This window comes from Pristis pectinata, chromosome 19, assembly GCF_009764475.1.
Source record: "Pristis pectinata isolate sPriPec2 chromosome 19, sPriPec2.1.pri, whole genome shotgun sequence".
Lineage (NCBI taxonomy): Eukaryota > Metazoa > Chordata > Chondrichthyes > Rhinopristiformes > Pristidae > Pristis > Pristis pectinata.
The window spans coordinates 35,104,507-35,130,790 of NC_067423.1; the positions used below are offsets into that span (position 1 = coordinate 35,104,507).

General features: G+C 39.3%; 1 protein-coding gene across 1 annotated transcript; it reads right to left on the reverse strand.

Annotated features, from left to right (window-relative positions):
• Window positions 1-905: 905 nt before the first annotated feature.
• Window positions 906-24,965, reverse strand: slc15a5 (solute carrier family 15 member 5). The gene is made up of 9 exons (XM_052034111.1): window positions 24,467-24,965; window positions 20,006-20,222; window positions 16,186-16,355; window positions 9,661-9,881; window positions 7,712-7,898; window positions 5,294-5,482; window positions 3,906-4,037; window positions 1,128-1,236; window positions 906-1,050 (listed from the first exon to the last, which is right to left on the reverse strand). The coding sequence occupies exons 1-9, from the start codon at window positions 24,810-24,812 to the stop codon at window positions 906-908; spliced, it is 1,716 nt and encodes a 571-aa protein (XP_051890071.1). The 5' UTR covers window positions 24,813-24,965.
• Window positions 24,966-26,284: the final 1,319 nt, after the last annotated feature.

Below are 26,284 nucleotides of genomic sequence, written 5' to 3' on the forward strand. Positions count from 1 at the left end.
CTAGACTTCATTAGAAAAGCTCCTGAACTTATGGCAGGGAGAATTTATAGCTGTACTGTTTTGGAGAAGAATGGTATTTATTTTAAACTTCCAGCATTTTTGCAATAATGACGAACAATAGTAGTTTTTAAGTAAAACTTCCTTTGTATTGAGAAATATATTTTATTTAAACAGAAATTATTATTGCAAAATGATTTTTGCCTTAAACTATAATTTATTTCTACAAATACTTACCTTGTTTCATTTGCATAGAATATCCATTATACCCAAAATATTTGGACTTATAAGAATAGATGAGCATTGGCAACACAACACAAAAGTTGGCAGCAACTTACAAACACTTTGATCCACTACATTTTAAAGAACTGATATTTTGTAGTTTGGTGACAAGTGGTAACTTAAAGGGTTAACAAATAGAATAGATATAAATGTATGAGTCATGTGTTACTTGGCACGTATTATGAAAATGCAGTTACGAAATCAGGTTGGGGAAACAAAGCTTTGCAGCTGGTGGAGCTGTCGCCTCTCAGTTCCAGCAACCCTGGTTCAATCTGCCCTCCAGTGCTGTCCGTGTGGAGTTTGCATGTTCTTCCAATGACTGTGCAGGTTTCCTCCGGGTCCTCCGGTTTCCTTCCACATCCCAAAGGCATGCGGGTTGGTAGGTTAATTGGCTGCTGTTTATTGCCCCCAGTGTGTAGATGAGTGGAAAAATCTGGGGGAAGTTGCTGAGATGTGGGGAGAATAAAAAGGGATTAGTGTAGGATTAGTGTAAGTGAGTGGTTGATGGTCGGGGAGGAATCAAATGGTTTGAAGGGCCTGTTTCTGTGCTGTGTAACTTTAACTTTATGATAAGTTACAGATCATTTCACACAGCAATGTCAGCACTACCCACTTTGGACTTGTTCTCAAAGAACCATCTCTGCAGGATAGAAGGTTGAGCAGCTTTCCAGAACACTGTCATAGAATTTCAGAGACTTTTCATGTTCTATTAGCTTATCCACAAGACTTCCTTTAACACACCAGTCCTCTTCTTGGCGAAGGTTTCTGTACCTGCGCAATAAGGCAAGGATGTTACACAAATGAAACAAAAGAAAATGGATCAACAATTTTCATCTCAATGTAAATACCTGTGTGAGATTCGCCAAAAGCCCAGAAGATTTAGAAGCATGAGTGCAGCTACGATGAAAAAGAATTTGTCCAAATTCCCAACGTTCAGATCATTTGGAAACCAATTGCCTAAAGAGAAAACAACAACCAGTAAAAGTAATGAAACCAACTAAACAGGAATCAATCCCTTACACATGTCCCACCATCATTAAGGTTATGTTCAATATAACCTGCCTGATTCTCCTTATATTTCTGCATGATTTTGATTCACAAGACATGACCAGCCAACACTTGGAACAATTGAAGATGAAGAAAATGTATGATTCAGTAGAAACCTTTTAATAATGAAAGTACTATGAGCAAAACATTCTCTTTAACCAGTCATTCATATTAAGCAAATGCAGTGAAGATTGCAGGGAATGAATCAAGGCTTGAACAAATGTTCTCTCTAAATGAATGTTCCCATTAACAAGATGCTCATTAACTCAATGCATGGCACTTAAACAGACATTTCATCTGAAAAATGGAATGGCCATTTAGAAATTAGTTTCCTCAAAAATGTATAATTTTGTTTTAAAATATCTGCATATTCATCTTCTCACAGTATTTCTGACTGTTTAAAGTAGGGCTTCTTTGATAAAACTGTTGCATTAATAATCAGCTTTCTTCCAGATACCCTTTAAACTCAGTGTGCAGCAACTGAGGTGAATGATGATTATATAAAACGGGATAACAATCTACTTGATAAAGGGTTGTGATCAATATGCTGATTCTAATTAGATAACTTTGACCAGTGAATTCTCCAGCGATTATTCCTGAGGCCTCTATAACTCACAGAATATTTATAAATAATCCTAAATATAGAACTAAGAATAAAAAACTCCAAAAATGCAGATTATGCAAATTTGTGTAGAAAAGATCTGAGAGTAGGGATGAAGAAATTCGCTAATGGCAGATCCCATTAGGAAAAGGATTTAAAACTGAATAAAATATCCTAATTTCTACTAAAATAGTAAATGATTACAGAAGGGAGTTAATTAAATAAAGCGAGTCCCTATGTGATCTCAACATCAATAAATATCATGACCTAAATGTAACATTTGACTAAGCTGCAAAATTATTTTCACAGTGTGTGGCAGCACTTTCAAAGGTTGAAACAATGTCAGGCGATTGAAGTGGGCACAAAGAATATAAATCCAAGAAAGTGGTGTGTTGACACTTCATAGAAGTCATTAGTGAGACCACCTAGAGAATAGTGCTGCTGCCTTTGAAAAGATGTTGAAGCACCGGAAAGAATTCAGAGAAAGATAACCAATCTGATCCCAGTTTGTAGATCTACCAGCTATGAAGAGGGACCATACTCCATAATACAGATATAAGACCAGGGGTGATATTAATTGGGTTGTAAATAAGAGAAAAAAGTGTGTATGTGGGATGAGGGCTGCCTGAATATATTGTCTCAACTCCATCCACATTAAACTGAGTCATAGAGTCATGTGGGAGGAAACTGGAGCACCTGGAGGAAACCCACGCTATCACAGGGAGAATGTGCAAACTCCACACAAGACAGCATTGGAGGTCAGGATCAAACCCAGGTCACTGGTGCTGTGAAGCAGTGGCTCTAGTAGCTGCAACCACTGTGCCGCCTTACTAGAATTGGTAGCTTGGTTCCTTAGTGACGTCCTCCCTTCATGACTGTGCATTTAAGTTGAACCAGAAGAGCAGATCAAGCGACTTAGGTTGAGGCTTCACTTCTGCACTAAGGCAGTTTTGTTGCACCTTAACCTGCTGTGGAAGAGCCAATGGCATTTTACTGATGAGCAGGGAATCCTCCTAATCCTCTCAACAACACCCACTAACCTGTGCCACCAAAAATAATATTATTTTCTGTATTGGAATGTAAAAGAGGCTACAATTTTGTGTCTCATTTTTTTCTAATAATTTTTTTGGCCAATTAATTTTGGAACAGTAAATGATAAACAATTAGATGCAACAGTAATGGACAATTAAATGCCCTGGACTCCTACTGAGGTCCCTTGATCTCCTGACAGAACCTGGAGATGAAGGCATTCATTTATCCATGTGCAGCTGAGAATTAATTCACAGTCCATTTTACACAGAAATATAGCACAGTGTTTTATTAATATGGGTTGCTCAAATATATGTTCCTGGGTCAGCGGGTTGGTGGTAAAATGCCTGGCAAGCAAGGTTCGATACCAAAAATGTACCTGATTGTGTGTGACATCAGGATTTAAAGGTCAATATCATTCAGTAGAGAGCGCTGATGTGTGACACTGGTATTTGATCAGATCCCGTTAGTTCTCCAATTTGGGCAGCAATGGGGAAGGAAGGTTGGTTGGAGAGGAGGTAGGAAGATCGTTGAGCTAAAATCACCCTAAATCTATCTTCTGGGCACTATAACAATTGAGCAGTTTTGCACTCAAGCCCAGTGGCTCCTGCGACATTTCATCAGACTGTGATGTTCCCTTATTCCGTAGGACCCTTGGGCAAATTATGCCCTCCAGAAGTTTTCAATGGCTTAAAAAAGACTTTCAATAATTCTTGAAGAACAGTGAGAAAGGACAAGCAGCTCAGGCTTCAGCAAAAACTCTGAACCTCATCAATGTCAAGCTTATACCTGAATGGATCAATGTAAGACAGACTCTCCTGCTTCTGTTTAAAGTCAGTTCTGATTATATCAGAGGATTATGTCTTGTGCTAAGTTATGCTTTTCAGCAGCATTCAAAATGAAATCATGGATTTTTTTTAAGTACACCCTGTAAACAAATTGCTCTTACCGCTAGATATTTGGTAGATGCTTTGAATTATAATCGCTCCTGCAAAGCAGCCCATACAATTGAAGAGAGTCATGAAATGCATCGCAATTCCTTGAATGCTCCTTGGGGAGAGTCTAAATGTAATCAGTGTATCTATAAACAAACACAGGCATAAGATTCAACAATTTAACCAATAAATTAACTTTCAGAGTGTCTAATGTTACAATGCAAATAGGAAGTTGAATTTCATCTTTCTGCTGAAACAGTCTCCTGGGATTAACATTTGAGATTTAATTCAATTAATTGATTCAAATAAAAATCAGCCAACATTTTATGATAAGGTGTTAAATCACTGTGGAAATTAAAATTGTGAATAGCAGCTGCCATATTAAATGTTGTTTGAGGATAGAACTATATGTGCATGATGACAGTGCTCCCACTGTGGTATAAGTAATATCCAGGATATTGAACCAGAAGGGCCAACAATGAATGTCTAAGCCAGGACTTGGAGGTGTTGGTGCTCCCTTGCTGTTCTCGTCCGATTTGGCGTTAGTGGTAACAAGGTTGTGGAGGATGAGGAAGCTGTTCTCAAAGTACTTGTTAAATTCTCCAGTAAGTGAACACATGATGAGCAATCTGCTGCCACAGTGCTCCATTGGATTGAGAAACCCTGTTATTGCTTCCATCTGAAACATTGCCACATTTGGAAGATTGTTAGCAGCAAAAGCTTTACAATTGCTCTTTTATTTCAAAATAAAATCATGGATTTTTTTTGTAAGTACATCCTGTAATCTCTTTCCAAAAAGCAAGGATGAATGATATATGTATTTTGTATATCAAACCAAAAAGTCCAAGCGTGAATCAAAATGAAAACGTTCGAAACATATTGAGATTAAAAAATATATAAATTTACAAAAGTAAAATTTTTGGAGATAATTGCATAGAAATGTTGGAAAAAGTAGTAGGCTACTTGTTCCTTCAAGCCTGCTGCACCATTCAATCTGATGATGGCTAATCATCTAAATTCAGTACTTTATTCCAGCTTTCTCCCCATTATCCCCTGATCTCCTCAACCATGAAAACTACGTATAACTATATCTTGTTTATATTTAATAATTTGTCCTCAACTGCCTTCTGAGTTAGAGAATTCCACAAGTTTACCACTCTTTGGGGAAAGAAATTTCTCCTCATCTTCATCCCTACTGGCTTACCCCATATTCCTGGGTTGTCACCTGCGTTTCTGGACTTCCCTGCTATTGGAAATATCCTTCCTACAACTCGTCTGTCCAGTCCCGTCAGAATTTTATCGGATTCAATGAGGTCCCCTCATTCTTCTAAGCTCTAGTGAGCAGAACTCAATCGCCTCAATCTCTCTTCAAAAACTAATTACATGAGTGGCGTGTACTCACAAGCGGGTGTGACCAATGCCTCAGCAACTCCGAGTAAAAGGTACTGAGGGGTGAGCTGAAGACAGGGCATCGAAGATACAAGGAGCACCTTTCCAGACAGCACCTGCTCCACCAGGAGATAGTTCCTCCTGTGCACCTCTGATATCCCAGCCACCACCATGGACAAAGTTGCACACAAATGACCGATAACTGAAAGAAATAAAAAGTGACGAATAAAGGACAAAATCTTCCTCAGCTGCAGGTCTGGTGTAAGCGTTATGCATAGGCATGCACTCATTGTTATGTTGTTTCTGCCGTCATCAGATGTCACGTAGAGGGATACAGATAAAGAAGGACATTTTGAAAGAAAAAAATTTTGGCCCGGATTTTCCACTTGATGTGCAATCTGTTGTTTGGGTGCAGATTGCATCTAATATTGTGATTATTTTTGAGACTTTTTTTTCAAGTTTCTGCTGAAACTTGAAGGTTAATTGATGTAAAATTGCCGCAGACCAGTGGAATCAGGATTCACTTAAGAATGCAAAAATAAAGATGTTCCTCATTATGCTTAAGAATGGTAAGCCAATGCAGTTTTATTAATAAAGGTGAAAATGAGTTTATCGCAAAACATAAACATTTTTAATCAATGTCTACTCCATCACTTCACCAGTGAGGAGCCTGATTTTAAATGACTGAAAATGACTTAAAAAATTAAACAGATGATTTGTCATATATTGTTTCCATGTGCCTAATAACTCCTTTTAATAACCTCCTCAAAAGCCTGCAAGCGAGTACGATCAGCAGAAACTAGTAATGGTGAGTAATTTCATTGGGGAAGAACAGGGGTGGGGGGTGGGGAATAGCAATTTTTGTGGATGGGGCTACCTTTAAGCTTGAAAAGCTTGCAGAAACCCAATTTATGTGGATCTATAATTCACACTTGCAATTCTACAATCTTTTAGCCACTTTCTGGTGAGTTTAGCCACTTTCTGGTGAGTTTTGCCACAAAAATGGAACATGAACTGGCAGAAATGTCAGTCAGGTCTGTGTTCTTCCTTCTTGTTATCAGCCTCTTGAATGAATTTGAGGTTTAAGCTCCCTTCACCTTAAGTGAAGTCTAAACCAAACGTTCACTCCTTGAGGGTTCCAGTCATTTATCTCATTGCTGTTTGTGGGAGCTTGCTCTGCACACATTGGCTGCCGCGTTTGCCAATGTTACAATGGTCACAGCAGTTCAGAACCACTTCAGTGGCTGGGATGTGGGCTGAGACGTTCTGAAGTCAGAAAGGCCTTCCGTAAAGTGTAAAGTTGTTCAACAGTAAGCTGATTTGATAACTTTCTGCTTGCCTTGTTAGGTGCTGTAATTACAAAACCTACCATCAATTGCTCAAGATTTAACAGCTTGAACATTACCTATTGTATATTAAGACCATTTTTTCCATTGAAGTTAGTCTTGTTTATATTGAACTTTGCCACTTATTTATCCATTCCTATCTCTGAGTGAACCTCTCAGCAACAGGCAATGTTAACTGTGAATTTGCCTTGTTACCTCCAACACTGCAGACCCCTCCCTCATCCTGGCACAATTTCCTGTTTCCTAATCCAGCCGCATCCTTTGCCTGAATTCCTGTTGGTCCCAGTGATCTTTTGGAAGGAATTTATTGTAAGACTTTTGGGAAAACTGTGTAGATCACTTCATGTGGTTTCTCACACAGTAACTCTCTTCCTCAAACAATCCCTCAAAATTGGATGAGTTATTTTTCTTGTTTGATTGTTAGTTGTTATTCTAGTCATTGTTTTCAAGTACAACATCTCCGAGGGAAAAAGTTGCTTGGGGGAAACATTAGTACACACAGCAAACAAGATGGATAAATCATTCCCACAGTCAGTCTTTTGAATAAATAAGTTATCCAAGAGCAGATGTGGCAACTTAATATTGGCATTCATCACCCATGAGATATACAGAGATTAATCTTCATTGTTCAAAATGATGGGTGCACTATCTGTTGAATGACTATTACTTTCAGCAAAATCACCCTAATCAGAAATAAATGCAACAGATTCAGATTCAGAAACAGATTCACAAAACGCAGCAGAGAGGAAAAAGAACTAATGCTTGTACAATGTAATACTGAAGAAAGGTCATCTACCTGAAATGTTAACTCTGCCTCTCCCTCCACAGATGCTGCCAGACTTGCTGGGTATTTCCATCATTTTCTATTTTGTTTTAGATTTCTAGCACCCAAGTATACTTTGCTATTCGATTATGCTAAGTGCTATATAAATGTAAACAATTAGAAAACCTTCGGCTTGTTCTAGTCTGGAATGAATAATATCAGCAACATTAAATGGAACAAAAAAGAAACCTGCAGATGCTGGAAATCCAAAATGGAAACAAATATGGTGATGTTAGTGATATGTTGACTGCATAACACCTACCCATCCGTGTCAGTGGTGATATTGGGTCTCTATGAACAGACACCAGGCAAGCTCCAATATATTCCAGGAAGGGTGCTAGCAGCAAGATGGGAATGAGACCCACTACGTTCAAAGCTGCTACTGGAAGAAGAAATCCTCTCTGGTTCAGGTTAGAATGCATTGTTTGTATGAAGTAGGCCGACGGGATCTGCATTTATAAAGTGTCATGTTAGCAGTGATTTTTGTTTTGACAAGCCTTTTATCTTGAAATACATAACCACTATGGGCAAAGGTTACTATATACATAAAGTTCACTTGAGTTGTTTCCTCCATCAAATTACCTTCAGAAATATCAAATTTGCAGACTTGTATTAGATTTAAGCACATCGATTGTGGACATTTACAGTAAGAATCATAGAATCGTACAGTACAGAAAAAGGCTCTTTCAGCCCACCTCATCCATGCCAACTGTGATGCCTGTCTACATTAATCCCATTTGTCTGCATTAGGCCCATATCCCTCTATGCCTTTCCCATCCAGGTACCTGTCCAAATGCCTTTGAAATGTTGTGATGTTATCTGCCTCTACCCCCTCCTCTGGCAGCTCGTTCCAGATATTCACCATTCTCTGTGTGAAAATCTTACCCCTCAGATCCCCTTTACATTTCTCCCTTCTCACCTTAAACCTGTGCTCTCTAGTTCTAGACTCCACTGCCCTGGGGAAAAGACTCTGAATATCTACCCTATCTATGCATCTCATAGTTTTATAAACCTCTATAAGATCACTGCTCAGTCTGTGTTCCAGTGAGTATAACCCTGGCCTATCCATTCTCTCATAACTATTGCTGATTATCCAATGCCCTCACTGAAGTAACTATCCATTTAGTATCATTGCCTTGCCTTTACCCAAGTCCTTTCAAATAAATATCTGCTTTTTAAAATTTAGTTTGCTTCTGTTTGCACCCTCTCTCTCACAATCCTCTGAGTAAATACATTATCCCGATCACTCCCCCCTTTTTCTTTTTGATGATGATCCTCTATTTACAGATTCACTGAAGAGTAGAAATAATTTTTCCCTACTTACTGAAACCACAGTTATGAATGCTTTTAATCTAATTAATTTTCCCTCCTCTGAAGCCTTTCCTTTGATTCTGCAGTCTCACCCCATTATTATAATTACTTATAATCCTCTGGATAATCCTAGTCAATTTCTTTTGCACCGTGACCTTGACATCTCTGCTAAGGTGTGAGATCCAAGACTGGAAAACATATTCTGGATACGACCTCAAGAACAATTTGTACAGAGTTAGCACCAACTCCCCATTTTAAACACTATTTATAAAGTCTAGGATCCCATAGCTATAATTTTATAAGCTTTGTCAACTTGTCATTCAAATTTAAATGATTTGTGTATCTGAATACATAAATCTCTCTGCTCATCTACTTTTAATGTTTTCTCATTTAGTCTCTATATACATTTCTCATTCTTCCTTCATAAATGTATCATATTTCTCCCCAACTGAGACATCTACTTACCCTACACACAAATCCTAATTCTTGACATTGGCTATTTATGTTCTGCAGCCCTCAATTCTCTTTCCTCCTACCCTCTATTGATCTTCTAATATGTCTACTTTCCTGTTATATTTTCTATATCCTGTTGGACTTTATTTGACACTATTAGCTGTAGATTGGTCATGTGTCTTCTCCTTCATTTATTTTGCTTTGACTTTCTCTGAATAAATAAGAGGAATGTAGATTCACCAAAGACAGATGTGGACAAGATGACAACGGCAGATAATGGGAAATAAAATGGCAAATTTGATAAGTATTTCATAGCCATTTGCAAGGACGACAATGAAGCAGTGGTAGTTCACTATCTTATCATATCTCCCCTGAGTATTTCCTGTGAAGGATTTTTTCAGCTTTTTTGAATGCATTAACTATCGCAGACTGCTTTAAGAGGTTTACCTGTAGTATGCAGAATCTATACAGAATCTGAAAGGCAAAGAGTGGAATTAATCTGACAAGGCACTTGACGTTGTTTACATGAGCCTCGCTATACCAGCCACCATAATTTTCCTTGGCTCTGTCCAACCAGCTGTTCACATCTCCACTGATATGACGGTATTTCATACAGCACATCTTCAGGGCATTCACTAAAACACCAAAAGTTGCCATCAGGGAACCACCTGCAAATAAAAACCTCACTGTAAAGAGATGTTCGGGCAAACCTGAGACATACAAGGGTTACACCTGTTTTTCTAAAGTTGTGATATACCTTTAAAAAACCCTATGGATCAGTACAGAGCCCTGTTGTGATTTAATGCAGATAGTGTTGTTATAGTGACTTCCCTGACTGCATATTTGTAAAGCTTTATTTCCTATACTCGAGTGCTCTTGCTTTTCCAAAGTTTGATTAACTAATTACACATTAAATTATATCCTGTTCTTAAAAGCAATGTGCCTTAAGACACCTATTTGAAGTTAAGAATTTATTAAAGAAGAATTGAGAGAGTCTGACATATGATAAGAAACTCTCTAAGGTTAAACCACAGCGGCATAATTGGTATTGGTATTGGTTTATTATTGTCACTTGTACCGAGGTACAGTGAAAAACTTGTCTTGCATACCGATCATACAGGTCAATTCATTACACAGTGCAGTTACATTGGGTTAGTATGAGAGTGCATTGATGTAGTACAGGTAAAAACAATAACAGTACAAAGTATCACAGCTACAGAGAAAGTGCAGTGCAATATTTAAAAGAACATTATTAATAATAATTAGTGACATAGAGTTTAAATTTAAAAGTGTAGAACGATTATAGTAAGGGTAATGAGTAGATCTGTAGAGAGCAGATTGCAATGAGTCGCCAAACACACCCATGAAGCCAGCAGTGCTTCCCTGGCCTGGTTGACTTTGTCACCTGCATTATCAGGTGACACTTTGAGTTTCATCAGTCCATCTTAGAAGTATTTAACATTACCAATTCCTCGACGAACAAGCACTGTGGGTAGATCAGCAGAATGTTCCAATATAGGATTTCATTCTTAATCAAAATCCCTGAAATAGTCCAGGAGACACCAGCCCACTTTTATCCACTATAGTGGATTATAAAGAAATTAATATCTCATTTTTGTTTTCATGATGAAGAAAGGAGGCCTAAAAGTAAGAAAATAAGAGGAACGTGGTATAATTACCAAGAACTTTAGAAAGTTGATGGAGAAGACAAATCTCCAGGACATAAAAATCTCCAATAAAAGTTGTTAAAAGAAAAAGGTGGGGATATTGTGCATGGATTCATTCTCATTTTGCAAAACCCTTTAGATTCAAGAATTATGCCTCAAGCACAGAAAACTCCAATTGTCAGGAAGTGCAGGAGAATCCACACATCAATCAGATTAGCTTCAAAATTGTCAGGAAGTGCAGGAGAATCCACACATCAGTCAGATTAGCTTCAATCGTGGAAATCTATTATAGGACTGATCTCTATCAAGAATACCCCCTCCCTAAAACTGTTGTTAATTTTAATCCAATATTTCATCATATCGTTAATTCTAAAGAGGGCTGTGGAAATAACATGAGCTAAACAGTGTGGCTTATAATTTGGGTGTACTGGTCACCACATTCTATAATTAATGGACCTTGAACCAAGACCTGCAATACGGCAGCCTTGTGCATAGAAATTTAAATTTGACCACTTTCATAGTTTGTATGTTACGCACATACAGTACATATGCGTGTGACCTTCATTATTCCTGGATGGGATGGATGGTTTTGTAGCAGCCAGAATGATGTCAAGTGTCCCAACAGTCTCTGGAAGAACACTCTGATGGCTCAGAAGGGATGTTGGGAACCACAGAACAAAGAAGCACAGGGAAGGAAGGCCATGTAATCGACACCTGTTCCGTATTAACTGAGAAGATAGCTGAGATAGCTTTATAGCCCTGTGGACTACCCCATTGTAAACCATCCCACGGTGAGCTATCTGGAGGACAGAACATGCAGATGGTGATGTTTTGTGAACTGACATCTTGTGAAAGGGGCGATTTGGTAAATTAGAAAAAGCACAGACAAACATTCTGATAATTAAGGAACCAATGGTTGAAGCAGAAATTTGAAGAAATTTAAGGAACATATATTCATATGGATAAGGATTGGAATTACAGCTGCATAAATGGCAATGCAGAACTAAGCAATGTCTGGAAGGAATGCAAAGAAATGTATAAAAAGGTACCTTATAAGATGACCAGCAGCAATGACTCCAAAGGGCAACCACTGAAGAAGACCCTGAGTCAGAGACTCAGAAAAGAACTTGTCAAGATCAAACCCAGGCCAGGTTCATCAAGAGTGGGTAATGTCTGAATACAGGTAGTGATTTTGGAAGTTGTAAAAGTCAACAAAAGAGTTGTGCAACATAAAGAATTGTGAAACTAAAGCATTAATGAGTCTTGTTTGAAACTACAGAGTGAATCTTTGAGTTGCTAATTACGATTAATAAAGAAGTATAATTGTTCGGCAAAGTCATTGTCTGGTGTGTTATATTGAGTGCTGTGCTCGGCTGGCAACAGTCCTCTGCTGGACTCCTCCTGCAAATACCCCTGCCCTTGGATAAATTGTCTCAGACCACACATGTCACAGTCACTCCACATAAATCACACTGTTTTCATATTATCAAAGTATCCATAATAGAGAAATGCTCTGAAAGCTCAAAACAGCTGAATATTTCTGTGACTAAAAACAAGGTAGTTCTGATTAGCAAATCTAATTAATCTACATGTCATGAAATGGATGATAAGGGCTGAAAATATTGAGTTTGCTGAACATATTACAGATCAACAGGGGTTGTACATAATCCTGTTTCACACACTTTGTAATACAACTTGCTAACACCATAACACAGCAGCCTTCTCCTGTCGCTCACTCTTCTTAATTGCCTTGCACATTCGACTCTCCCCACTGACTCCAGGGAATCCCTGGCCTGTGACCACTCTTGTTCACTTATTATGATACAGGAGGAAGCATCTCAGCCTATCAGGTCCATGCCAGCTCCAACAGAGTGATCTCATTGGTCCCTTTCTCCTCTCCTTATTTCCCTGTAGCCTTGCAAATTGCTTTCTCTCAAACATATCCCATCCACTTGCTTTTTTTTATTCCTTTGCCACTTACCTACACTAAGGGACAATTTACTAACTGACCTTCCAGCATGTTTTGGGAATGTGGGAGGAAAATTCAGCACCCGGGGGAAACTGACGCAGTTACAGGGAGAACATGCAAACTCCTTACAGACAGCAGGTAAAGTCAGGAGTGGAACCTGGTCTCTGCAACGGTGAGGCAGAAGGCAACGGTGAGGCAGTAGCACCAGCTTCTGCACCACAGTACTGCTTGAAGTGGAGAAGGGGCATTTAAGATGGCATTGAGAATCTCAGGTCCATGGTCGGGAGTACACAGAAGCTCTGTGTAACTGGCAGAAGGAGTGCACTATCTCACAAACTATCCAATCACCTGACTGGCCCGTCAGGCATGTCCTGCCTCATCTGTGGAAGAATCTGTGGTTCCCACACCGGTCACTTCAGTCACCTCCTGCAACCAGAGAGGAAGCAACTCATTCTCGATCTCGAGTGACTGCCTCAGCAGAAGTAGTAGACCCTCATCTCATTTTCCTTTACTTCCCAGCATCCAGTATTCCTTTAGCACATGGAGAGATGTTCTTGTGAATTGCAGAACTTGAGCAGATGTGAACACTACCAGTACAGGTCTAAGAGAACGTCTGTACCTCAAGTTCATTGGTTATTATTCTGCACTGAAACTGGTCTGTTCTAGTGCAGATTAATAACTGATGAACTTGATGGGGGCTTCAGTCCCCTTGTTCTTGAAACTATATTTCCCATAACACTTATTTCCTGCTGTCTTATTGTCATGGAGTCTCAATATTTTATTTAAACTTGGATGAAAACTTGTACCTGAATTCAAATAGCTTATTTGGTTGGTCTCATCTGGTGCCAGCCAGAATCTACCTGAGAAGTACAGTGGGAATCAGAAGCAGTATCGTTTGCAGAGAAATACCCAGCAACGGTCAGAATTAGACGTCTTTAGACTTACACGTAGAGACCTGACCTGTCACTCCTGATTAACTCAGGACCATACTGACAATGGGAAATGGCCAGTCCTTCTCAATACTCCTGATTAACAGCAACTACGTTGGGAATGTTCAGTCATGAGCAGAATGGAGATATTTCTGTGGGTCTTGGTTTGGTGCATGTTAATGACTAACCAAAATCATCAAAACCCTATTTGATAACTGGCACTTTGTAGTTAGCTTTCTGGTGTTCAAAGGTTATAGGTTCCAATCCCTTTCCAGAAACATGAGAGCAAAATTCTAGCTGACACTCCAGTGAAGTACTGAGGAAATGCTACACTGTCAGAGGAAACACCTTTTACGTGAGGTGTTGAACCAATACTTCATCTGCTCTCTCAGTAGCTGTCTAGGATTTCCTTGTCACTGGACCAAGACCTCGTTCTGTCAAGACCAATTTAACATAACTGATAAACAAGTCAATGGGAGATGAGGACAATTTTCTTTGCACCGTGACTTGTGATCTGAAATGTCCTGCAAGAAGCGGTGACTGGAAATAGATTCAATAATTACTTTTAAAATAAAACTAGAATAACGACTTTAAAGGGAATTTTTTAGGATAAATGGAAAAGAGCTGGAGGGTGTCACTAAATGAAAAACATTTTCTGTTAGAGAGCTGATACCAGCTTGATGGGTCAAATAGGTTCCTTCTCTCCTGTACGGTTCTCTATTTTTAGCGGTCAGTGCAAACACACTCAGAGCACAGTTGTGTAACAAGAACTCATTCACTTTCTTTCTCCAAACCTCAAATTTATGCAGCTAACACAAAGTCTAGCCTTAGAAAGAGAGCCTGACTCTTGTTAGGGAATACGGCAAAGGTCAAGCAGGTGGTAACTTCTTCCCTTTAGTGACATATTGCCATCATGGCATGAAGCTCCTGCAGAAATGCCAGCATTTATCTCTGTAACTATGTGTAAGAGCAAGATTCCTGCGCAAAGGTGGAAGTTCCAGACTTCTACATAGCCGATTTCCATAAATGTGTTGTGGAAATCCCCACGGAACCCAGCTGTGGAGTACAAACTGCTGCAGACTTCCCAGATTTACGCTAGGGGATCTGCCCACTGAATCTGTGACCTGATAAAGTCTGGTGCGGCCTTTCTTTTGAATGGAGAAGAACGGCCGTGAGGAAGAAGTGTAAATAAAATTTCCATCATTTTATTTAATTGACTTAATGTAATGAATTTATTTTTTCCTAAATGTTCTCAAGAGTTTGAGTATTGCAATTTCTTCTGATTTTTTTTATAATCATGTATTAGTGTATTTATTTTTTTAATTGTTTTGAACATTTGTGAAGCATACAATCTCTTTGACTGCTTGCAACCTGTGTTAATCAGTTGCCATGGCAATTCTGGAGGCGGGGTTTGCCACATGATCAGATAAGGTCCTCACTGCATTGCGCTTCACTGACTAGCTGGGAGCCTGTTTAAAGTCTTGTGCCAGTTAACAGTGGGTTTTACAGACAGTGAGCTTGCAGGGTTGCCAGTTAACAGTGGGTTTTACAGACAGTGAGCTTGCAGGGTTACCAGTTAACAGTGGGTCTTACAGACAGTGAGCTTGCATGGGTTGATGAAGTCAGTGTCTAGTTGTGCTTGTAAGAGGTCGAGAGAGGCTGCAGTGGTGTAGTGTAATGTTTCAGTGGTTACTCTGTCACCTTGTGGATGAGGTAAGAACAGCAAACATCTGCAATTGTGACACAGTCCCTTGTTATCAGTGAGGGATAAGGGCATGTACTTCCCAAGGATAAAAAAAACAGATATCCCTTTACCCCTTTCATTTATAGCAATACACCCTCAAATAAACATAAATATACCCAATAATATTATAATAGCATTAACATACAATAATAAATATTTTAAAATGTTTAAATACCCAAAAGGAAATGATGTTAGCTAACAAATTACTGTCATTGAATGTACTGAAACTTACAAGCAGCAATTAGTTTTGAAAGCACAAATTGTATAAACAAAGACTGCTTTCCATTAGAACAATACAAGTCAGGGAGCCACTTGACACAAGTGGCTGGGAAACTCTGACTGTTTTGATACAGACAATGATTGGTTCCTCAAGGTGCACATGGAAGGAGATATACTCGCTCAAAAAAACTCCATGTGGAGCCTGGGGCTGACCTCATGAATCAGCAGATAATGGGAGCTGAGTGTAAAACTGATCCATCAAGTAATACCCTTCCTTGAATTATAGTATTGGAAGCACTAGGAAGAAGAGGAATCAATATTAAATTATTTACACCTGGAAACCATATTTTGGGTAAGTTTCATTGAAATACAATCAAAGGATAAACATTGTCAAAGAAGGTAACAACTGCTAAGAATGATCAATTCATTACTTGTTCCTCTCACCTGATTTGGGTCGGTATATGAGCCTGTTCTGCACCATGTGAATGGTGATCAGGGTCATCAGTGTAGAAGTGAATGGGATGAGGTAGCCCAGGTTTTTGGCTATAGACTGCTGGATGTAGGCAATACTCACAAAAACAACCACGGAGTTCAAGCTCACAAACCAGTGAAACCTGTGGGAAGACAGATCACAAATTGGAGTTGAAAACAGGAGCACCGACATTTAAAGAATCTATTTACACAATGATAGAAAAATTATAATATTAGATAGCAGTGAAGCATTGAAGCAAGTATTGCAGAAGAAGGCCTTTTATTCTTTTGAGTGACTTTGTTGAAGGGATCTAGAACTGATCCCACTGCCCTGCTTCTCCAACTCCCTACTTTTTCATGACTCCACCTCCCACTTCCACATTCACCTCCCAGTCCCTGCCTGAGACACACATTCTCCCTCTTTTCCAGTTCACCTCCTCTCAATGCTGGTGCAGCGTGAAAACAGTCTAACAGCCCGCTAGTCCAATCAGTCTAATTGACTGTGTATCTCTGAGAGTTAACCCTTTGAAAGGTGACTTGTATATCTTCACTGTACAGAATGAGATAGAAAGGGGGAGAGAGACAGAGTGAGCTTGCAAGATAGGCAGATGCAGTTACATTAATGGACAAGCAGAGATGGATACAAGATTAGAAATATATTTATTTTTTCTTTGATTAATAATGTAGATCAACTATAATACCAATGCTTTATTACACTCGCACACAGATTGACCAACACTTTTCCACACCTGTGCTCAAATAGCAACAAACAAACACAGTTTCCTCTCAAGATCACAGAATTTCAACAGAAACAAAAAAATATGAACATTACCAAAATTTAATATGCCAAACATTGAAAAAGATTCAAAAACACATGTGGTACTGAATTCTAATGTCATCTATTTTTAGGAATCCATCTGCACTTCACGCTGCTTCGGAAAAGGAGCCAACATAATCAAGGACCCCTCCCGCCCTCATTCTTTTTTCTCCCCTTTCCTGTGGGGCAGAAGATACAAAAGCTTGAGAACGTGTACCACCAGGCTCAAGGACAGCTTCTATCCCGTTATCAGACTCTTGAACGGACCTCTTGTATGCTAAAGATGAACTCTTGATCTCCCAATCTATCTTGTCATGGCCCTTATTTGTCCATCTGCACTGCATTTTCTCTGTAACTGTAACACTATATTCTGCATTCTGTTTTTCTTTTTACCACCTCAATGTACTTATGTATGGCATGATCTGTCTGGATAGCACGCAAACAAAAGCTTTTCACTGTATCTCAGTACATGTGACAATAATAAACTGTAACACTAATAAACTGTAATAAACTGTAATAATAAACTGTAATAATAATAAACTGTAATAATAAATAAACTGTAATAATAAACTGTAATAATAAACTGTAATAAACTGTGACAATAATAAACTGTAACACTAATAAACTGTAATAAACTGTAATAAACTGTAATAATAAACTGTAATAAACTGTAATAATAAACTGTAACACTATATTCTGCATTCTGTTTTTCTTTTTACCACCTCAATGTACTTATGTATGGCATGATCTGTCTGGATAGCACGCAAACAAAAGCTTTTCACTGTATCTCAGTACATGTGACAATAATAAACTGTAACACTAATAAACTGTAATAAACTGTAATAAACTGTAATAATAAACTGTAATAATAATAAACTGTAATAATAAATAAACTGTAATAATAAACTGTAATAATAAACTGTAATAAACTGTGACAATAATAAACTGTAACACTAATAAACTGTAATAAACTGTAATAATAAACTGTAACACTATATTCTGCATTCTGTTTTTCTTTTTACCACCTCAATGTACTTATGTATGGCATGATCTGTCTGGATAGCATGCAAACAAAAGCTTTTCACTGTATCTCAGTACATGTGACAATAATAAACCTATACCAATATAACATAAAACAATGTACTCTTGTGTTAAGATGGGGTGAAGCCAATAACAGATACAGTTATCACGCCAGCATCAAGGGCACGAGATCCCATGAAGTCACAGTGAAACAATAAAAATATTTAAGTGAAGGCCAACTTGTTTGATGGAATTCCTTTGGATTAATACCTACATCTGTAAAGGCTGGGACCTTGCAAGAAGCTTTGTTGGTTCATTTAATGTATTACCATCAAACCAAGGTGATCAGCAGGCACTACTTTCTTCCATGAAGCCTATCTTTTTATTTTTCCACCTAATGACTGATTGTGAACTCACCACAATCTAAGGCAACTCCTATTTGTTGCAGATTTTATTATTTTGCTGCCAAGAATTATTATAAAACAATGAGGTAATGTTGAAGCATCACTTTAAATTCTTAATCAGACTCTTCCATGGTTCTTGGTAATGGTGGTTCTGTTGGAATTGAGGTCACAGTTCTGTGAATGATTTCTGCTTACAGGCAAGGCTGTGAATTGTTGAAGCCAGAACTTCACCAGGGACAGTTTATTAGGATGTTGAAAAATAAAACACTGCAGATGTTGGAATTCTGAAATAAAAACAGAAAATGTTGGAAATGCTCAGCAGGTCAGGCAGCATTTATGGAGAGAGAAATGGAGTTCCATCACAATTAAAAGATGCTAACAAGCATGTTTTAAATTCCAAAAGGGTATAAGTGGAGAGAACAAGAGGAGTGGTTGTGAAGTCCAAGAGACACTGAATGGCACAAATAGTGGTGGTGTCAGCTGGAGAAGGTGGCAAAGACTGTTAGTTACTGCAGGTTGTCTGGAGGAATGAGAACAGAAGAGTGAGATAAAAAATACTGTGAAATAAAATGCTGCAGTTGTGGGAAATCTGAAATAAGAGATAGTACTGGAAATACTCAGCAGGTCAGGCAGCGACCGTGGAGAGAGGAAAACAAAACTAACATACATATTGATGACTTTTTGTCGGAAATGGGCAGTTCTGATACAAACTGGAAAGGCTGTTTATCTGAAACAGTTGAATTCAATGTCGAGTCCTGAGGGCTGTAACATGACAAGTCAGAAGATGAGGTGCCATTCCTCAAACTTACATTGAGCTGTTGTTCCAACATTTTCTATTTTTGTTTAGGATGTTACTTATTGGCTGAAGCTGTCGGTCATCGAAAGCATTCATTATATCTATTTTTCTGGCCCTGCTTGTTCGAATTCAGCCTCATATTAATTTCAAATATTTAGCTGATGTCTTGCATAAAGTTTGAAAACAAAATAGAGAGATGGAATCTTGCCCCTGAGGCAAAGATTGTCGCCTCAATTCCCTCTCCAGTGACTAAACACAAAATGACTGGAGCGTTCAGGAGGTTACTGAGGTGCCATTATTCAGATTAAACATTAAACCAAGGCCTTGCCTGTCAACTCTCACAAAATTAGTAGAAGACAAGACAACAAAACAAGTTCTTGTTGCCATAGCTAATGATTATTTCTCAAACAACATCATAAAAACAGACTATCCGATTATTATTTTGCTGTTCAGAGGTACTTAATGTGGGAAAATTGTCTGCCACTTCACATTACAACAGTAACTGTACTTCTTTGGTTAAGAAACATTTTGAAACAACCTCAGATCATGCATGCTGCTATAAATTCAAGTTCTTTTTCTCTTTCTTCATGTTTATCTTCATTGGAGTGATCCACAAGATAAAGAAGGTGAAACCAGAATACTGTTTCACATGGCATAACTTAAGAAGAGTTCAACGTTAGCAAAATTAAGTCATTTTCATATCTTTATTAGAAAATGTGCAAAATAATTGGAAAACATGCAAGGTTGGATACTGACCAGTTGAAGAAGGTTAGAAGTTGGTATTGGCTGCAGTCCTGGAGATGATAAGCCCTGAATGGACAGACAATGGCCCGGATTCCTCCCGAACCCAAAGATGCTGCTGTGAGGGCAATGTAAAACAGCACAACCTGCTCCCTTTCAGTGTGGATGTTATGGTGAGAATCAATGTAGAAATACTCAAAGGGGAATGCAACCAAGGGCAGCATGACTGTACCTTAGGGAATCAGGCAGAGAAGATCATTTTACCAAGGAGGAAGATCCCTTATATAATCTACACAGCACCACATCACACCCTCTGCGCTTCCCAAAACACGTGGCAAATGGCAAACTACTTTTGAAATATTGTCAGCTGATTTGAATGTGATAGGGCCCTACAAAGAACAAGTAAGATGAATGAAAATAATATATTTTCAATGGTGTCTGAGGTTGGACTGCTGGTCAAAACTCCAAGGAGAATGCCCTACTGTTCTTCACTGTTATAAATGCAGTCTTCGACATCAATCCTGAGGGAGCACTTTACCATCAACAGAGCTATCTTTTGGAATATGCTGCCAAATCTTTGGCTCCTACCGTCCTTCCAGGTGGAAATCATTGTAACAATTCAGAGGTGAGCAGCAGGTCTTTCCCTTGTTTCCAGATGAACACTTCTTTTTCAACCAATGTCATAATTGAGGAAGAAATGTAACCTTATTGTGCCTATTTAATGTACCGGAAATGAACCCAGCTGCGCAATCGTCCATTCCTGTTCTCGGCATGCATTCAGGTCACTGCTAAAGTACCTTGCAAGCATTTCTTAGGCACTGCTAGCAATTGCCTCCACCAGGCCATTGGCTCCTGCTGCATGTTAGTGACATGTCTAATAGCTGTTTCGGGAGTTCTTGGAGAAATTCATGAGCGGAGCATGAAATACAGGAGTTTGCCGAAGTGCTAATAAACCAGTATATTTTAAAAGAATTTACTTTACTGTAGAGCAGGTCACTGTTCTCCAACCTAGTGCCTTAGACGACCTACCAGAGGGAGATAGCCAGTGATGTAGCTACATGTTCTTAGCTTGTGCTGCTGGTGTGACAGGTGCCTGCAGCTGACCTCACTTCTGACAATAGAGCTGTAAGACCCAATATCTATTGATCCTTGGGAGTATTGGTTTGGGCACAAGGTGGAATTATCTGATCATCTGGTTTCTTCCTGTCAGCTGCATTTCTCTACCTTTATTATACCTCAATGACTTTGAAGTGTTGAGATCTCTTGGGAATGGGAAGGTTCACTGTTTCTTACTGGAATTTTTGAACTTCCAACGTTATATGATATTACAATTTTTTCTGCATTAATACAAATTAATGTAACTGAATATAATTAATAATTAGACAAACATGGAAAGACAGTACTTGTTAAAAGATTTTTCAATCAAGAAACTTCATAATATAACTCAGCAATGTGAAACACTGTTAAAAGTATTATCCTGATAATTTACAGTATTTTCTGGGACTTGTCTGTGTTGACAATGTAATAAAATTGTCTTGTTCCATTTCTGCTTAGAAGAAGCTTGACTAAATGTTTACATGATAAATATTTGTAAAATGTAGTCTTGATTCTTTCAGAGTGGAACCAGATGGGAGTTAGAAGCCCAGCTAAATTCATTTGAAATTCACTGCCCCATAAATAAAGGTTCTACAGAATTAAAAATATTTTTAGCAAAATAATCCAGTTCAGATATACTATTTTAAAGATTAGCTTTTAATATGCTAACCCTACATGTTTTATGTCATATGCTTTCTTTTGCCTTAAGTCTCACATTTAATGCAACTCGACATCCAACTTAGGTTGTGGAAACTGAGGTCATATCTGGCTCTCTCTAGTTGTTTTTGGTATGGCTTTCTGTATCCACACAATGCCAAACCCACGGAGCTGCAGGTCAGTTGCAATCATGCTCCTCAACCACCTTCTAAGTTACCTTCTGGCCATTTGGCCTCTAACTGTCTTTGCGTCCAGCTGTGCTCCTTGGTTTCCAATCAAGACTGACAGTCATGGCCAGATCAGCTCAGCCTGTGATCTGGGTATAATTTCTTCCTCCGTGGGCTTGCTATATTACTGTTAAGCACCACTGTGCTTCCAAACAGGCTCAATTTTCAGGGATACTACTAATCTATTTCTGCAGGTTCCGAATCTAATCGACCTGATATAGGATTGCTTAACAGATGTGTGACTTCTAAGAGAAGCTCCTTTGAATGGAAGTATATTTTCACTTTTAATAATCATCTAAGTAGATTTTGAAGCAATTTATTTGATCTGTTTTAAGGAACTGAGTGCAGCATAATACAACATACTAATATTAAAATAGTTACTTTAATTCTAACTACTGTATTCTTGATAGATGATATTGTTTGGATAACAGTCAAGTACACATTTATACCCAGTTTTGTTTGAAAATCAGAGAGTACATCTTCTGATCCCACATTCAGACCAGGAAGCTACACTGAAAAGGACTGTGGGCCAATTTGTAGAGCTAATTATCCCACCCACAAACCATCAGGTGTAGCTCCCAGATGGGGAGCTTTGAATCTATCATCTGCCTTGTTCTTAAAGGAAACTAATTCTCTTCAAAAGCACCAAGAATGTACCTTTACTACAGCCAGTACAATTATGTACAGTACAATGCTCATCTGGAGTTGCAAGTTATATTATCACTGTGCCTGTCGTAGAACAGAAGCCTGTAGATTGACACTTTGACAACAATCTCCAATATCTAAAGAGTGCGAACATTTATTTTACTTAAATTAGAACTGCCCAAGTTTTTGTGCTTGAAAAGCCATTTTCAGGATGAAGCCAAAAATCTGGCATTAATGTGTGTGTTAAGTTGTAGTGAACAGAAGTCATTGGCCACACATACAATGCTCAGCCGATGTCAATGTGCAAAGTTCTACTGCACTTGTGAGGCTCCAGAGGAAACTGAAGCAGATACTAATTGACATGTTGAGGTCTCCTTTGGCATTACAAAATGGGCAGGGTCAAAGACATCTTCCTCCACTTAGGTGTCTTCTTGAATTTTTCATCATGACTATTCTCGTCCTCCTTCTTGTCACTACCAACGTCTTCAACTTCTGAGTATCTGCCTTCATCCTCTCTCCAATACCCTCAACCCTCGATCTCCCCCTAATTCATCTCCACTCTCCCCAATGGCAGGAGATTGCTGTGTAGAAGATTTGAGCCACCTCAGCAGAATATTCCTCTTCAGCAGACCAAGACAATAGGGGCTTCAAGCCAAATTTAGCCTTAAGTGTAGGTCTAGGCCATAGTTTAATCATCCAGGGTCTTAACATTACAAAATAGCTCCTTAGAACTTTCAAAACAGTAATGAGATGATTTTGATTCAATCCGTCTTTTGTGGCCACCCTTAATTTCCCTTGATTACCCTTTCAAATGAGTGAATTGCTAGGCCATAGTAAAAACCAATCATTTTGCCATGGGTTCAGAGTCACATATAGACTGCACCAACAGAGTATTTATGATCCTAATGGGTTTTTATGGATGGTTGTTTCATGCCCACGATTAAGGTTGAGAGCTTTTCAAATAAAGATACAGCTTTATTTATTTAATGTATTCCCAACTTCCATGGTGGGATTTGAACTCATTTCTTTGCATCACTAGTCCCATAAGGCAATAGCTATACCACCATTTGTTATTTAAAATGTGATTTTCACGATGTTGAATTGGTCACCACAGGATATGTTATCATTCAAACAACAAATTCATTTAAACTCAGTGAGATTTACATTTTAAATAATAAATGGTGGCATAGTGGATGACTGATGCAAAGATAGCTGTTCAAATGCCACTCTCAAAGTTAAGACTCTAGTACCCAGATGAACAAAGACCGCAAGGTAATGGGAACACTACCATCTCCAAGTCACACACCAGCCAAACTTTGAGAACTATCATGATTGCTTCATTGTCCTGAAACTTTTCACCTAATAACAGGACTCTACTCAAAGGCAGTCCCTCAGGGTTGAGGATCACTTGTTTTACTCCAGTCCTGTGGCCTCTGAGGTCAATGCAAGACCCACAAATGAGGCATGAGGTGAATGGTGGAATGGGTGAGTAATGGTTTGTGAGGAGGTACAGTTCTTCAACTGTTTCTTCTGTGCTTTGGTGTGCTTCTAATGAATGAACTCAAGCTTCTTGATACTCCTGCTTCATTTTCAGCAGTCCTGGGCCACTAACAGCAGTAGAGGAATATGTTCACCACAGAGACAATGGCTCACCACAACCTTTTCAAAAAATACCAAGGGCTTTGTCAATAAAGCCCAAGTGTTCACAATACATTGATTGGTACCAAATATTCTTTTGAACTTAAAACGTCTAGAAATTGTCATCATTACATGGGGTACAGAAAACCAAAGGCAGAAACAGTACAGGTATATATGGCAATAAATCAATGGTAAATTCTGATAGGTCCCATACCTATGAAGTGAAGGAGTGCACAGATGTAAACCACTGTAGTTCTCCCCATGCAAGACTCTACCAACCACCCCATCAAGACTGGAGTCAAGGTGTTGGCACCAACAAAGCACAGGTTGACCATGGCAGCCTGGTAGTTCTTGTAGCCCAGCTTCAGAGTGCAAAACAGAATCATGTTGCAGACAATCCCAAAGTAAGTAAAGCGTTCACATAGCTCAACGGAAAGCAGACAGATCACAATCTGCACTTTCTTTCTGGAATACCGTACCCCTCCTCTCTGGTCCGTTCGGGAACTTCTCTGTTTCCTTCCTCTCCACTGATCGGTTGCTTGCAGATACTCCACATCCATCACAGCCTTTCTCAGCTGCCCCGGCCACGGCCGACTGAGGTCTGTGCAGTGGACCTGTCTGCTCTTATTATTCAATTATCAGGCCGGTGGGATGTATAATCTGAATTCCGCGAGCAAGTGTGACTATTTCACAGCTTTAGTATCGCGCCTTGATGATGCACCGAGGAACCATCTTTAATTTCACCACGTGAAGGCGGACTTCCACCACACACAATAATACTTCGCATGAAGATCCAGAACTTGAACATTGGTTTCTCTGCAGAGGCTGCTTGACCTGGTCTGGATATGAGAGATCTCCAGCATTATTTGAATCACTCTGCTCTGTTTGCAGTACTCTATTTGGCACTATATTCCTGTTTTACTGCTTCACTTCCACACAAATGTATCCATCAACACTGAGGACATAGAGCCATTCTTCAGCAACAGTCATCGATGTCGCTGCACTCATCTTCAAACCCATTCGCCGGTCTGTGCGTTAAGAGGGGGCCGGGGGCGGGGGCAGCTGCTGGGTGAGGTAACATTTTTAACACTTAATCTTGGAAAAATAATTCAGGAACACAGAACAAGGTGTGGGCTCCGACACCATCATTGCAAGAATGCATCGAGACAGGTCGTGAACCTATCTTACACCCCCCCCCCCCCCACAATTAATATGATTGCACATTATGAGCTTGTGTATGGTTACAATTTCTTTGTAGTTTAGCATTAACGATGCTAACGCAACACGTTGTTGTTTGGGACCAGCCTTTGACTGCCATACACTAATTACTCACGTACAGCCACTGTGCTGCCAAATTCCAGGCTAGGAATTTGACGAGGTTGACAAGTGGATCAAACCGCACCTTGCTTCGGAGACCAACCCCGAAGAAAAATGTTTGGCGATCACTTGCTAAAAAAAAACCCATCCGTCTCCGAAGACAAGATTTTATCTTGCAGTGATACTGAGCGCGATATTACAATGTGAAGCCATGTACTTGAATTTATTCACAAATAAACCTGCGAATGCATTTTCGCCGAGAACCCGAAACTGAGGCAGTGAATAGCCAACGATATTCCCCGTGAGCTCTGATAATTACACCGGGCGCTTGGACCCTGTCTTTGGCAACGGGATGCTGGTAAGATTGGGATGAGTTGCAAATCTATATTCCTGTGGGCGAGGGTGTTGGCACTTGGTGTTAGTGCCAACTCCATTTATGTGTCTGTGGCGGGAGAGGAGGTTTTGACAGGTTCCCCACCATGCACATCCAGCACTGTCTGTCTCTCCTGCGCCACTTTATCACAGATCAGATTCTGTGAAACTACCATATCGCTTTCTCTGGCCCAATTCCTTCTTTTGGGTGTCACGGTGCTAGTCAGTCGTGCCACGAGGAACAGCAGGGAGACGGCTGGCTGACGATGAGACGACTGAGGCAAACCTGCTGCAGTATTAAACGAAAATAAACTGCAGATGCTAGAAATCTGAAACAAGACAG

Coding starts and splice junctions, on each gene's coding strand:
- slc15a5 (XM_052034111.1), bottom strand. CDS start 24,812: ATGGATGTGGAGTATCTGCAAGCAACCGATCAGTGGAGAGGAAGGAAA. Junction 16,356..20,005: donor CTTCTAACCTTCTTCAACTG/GTCAGTATCCAA, acceptor GTCTTCCCACAG/GTTTCACTGGTTTGTGAGCT. Junction 5,483..7,711: donor ATCACCACTGACACGGATGG/GTAGGTGTTATG, acceptor TATTTCTTTCAG/TTATCGGTCATTTGTGTGCA.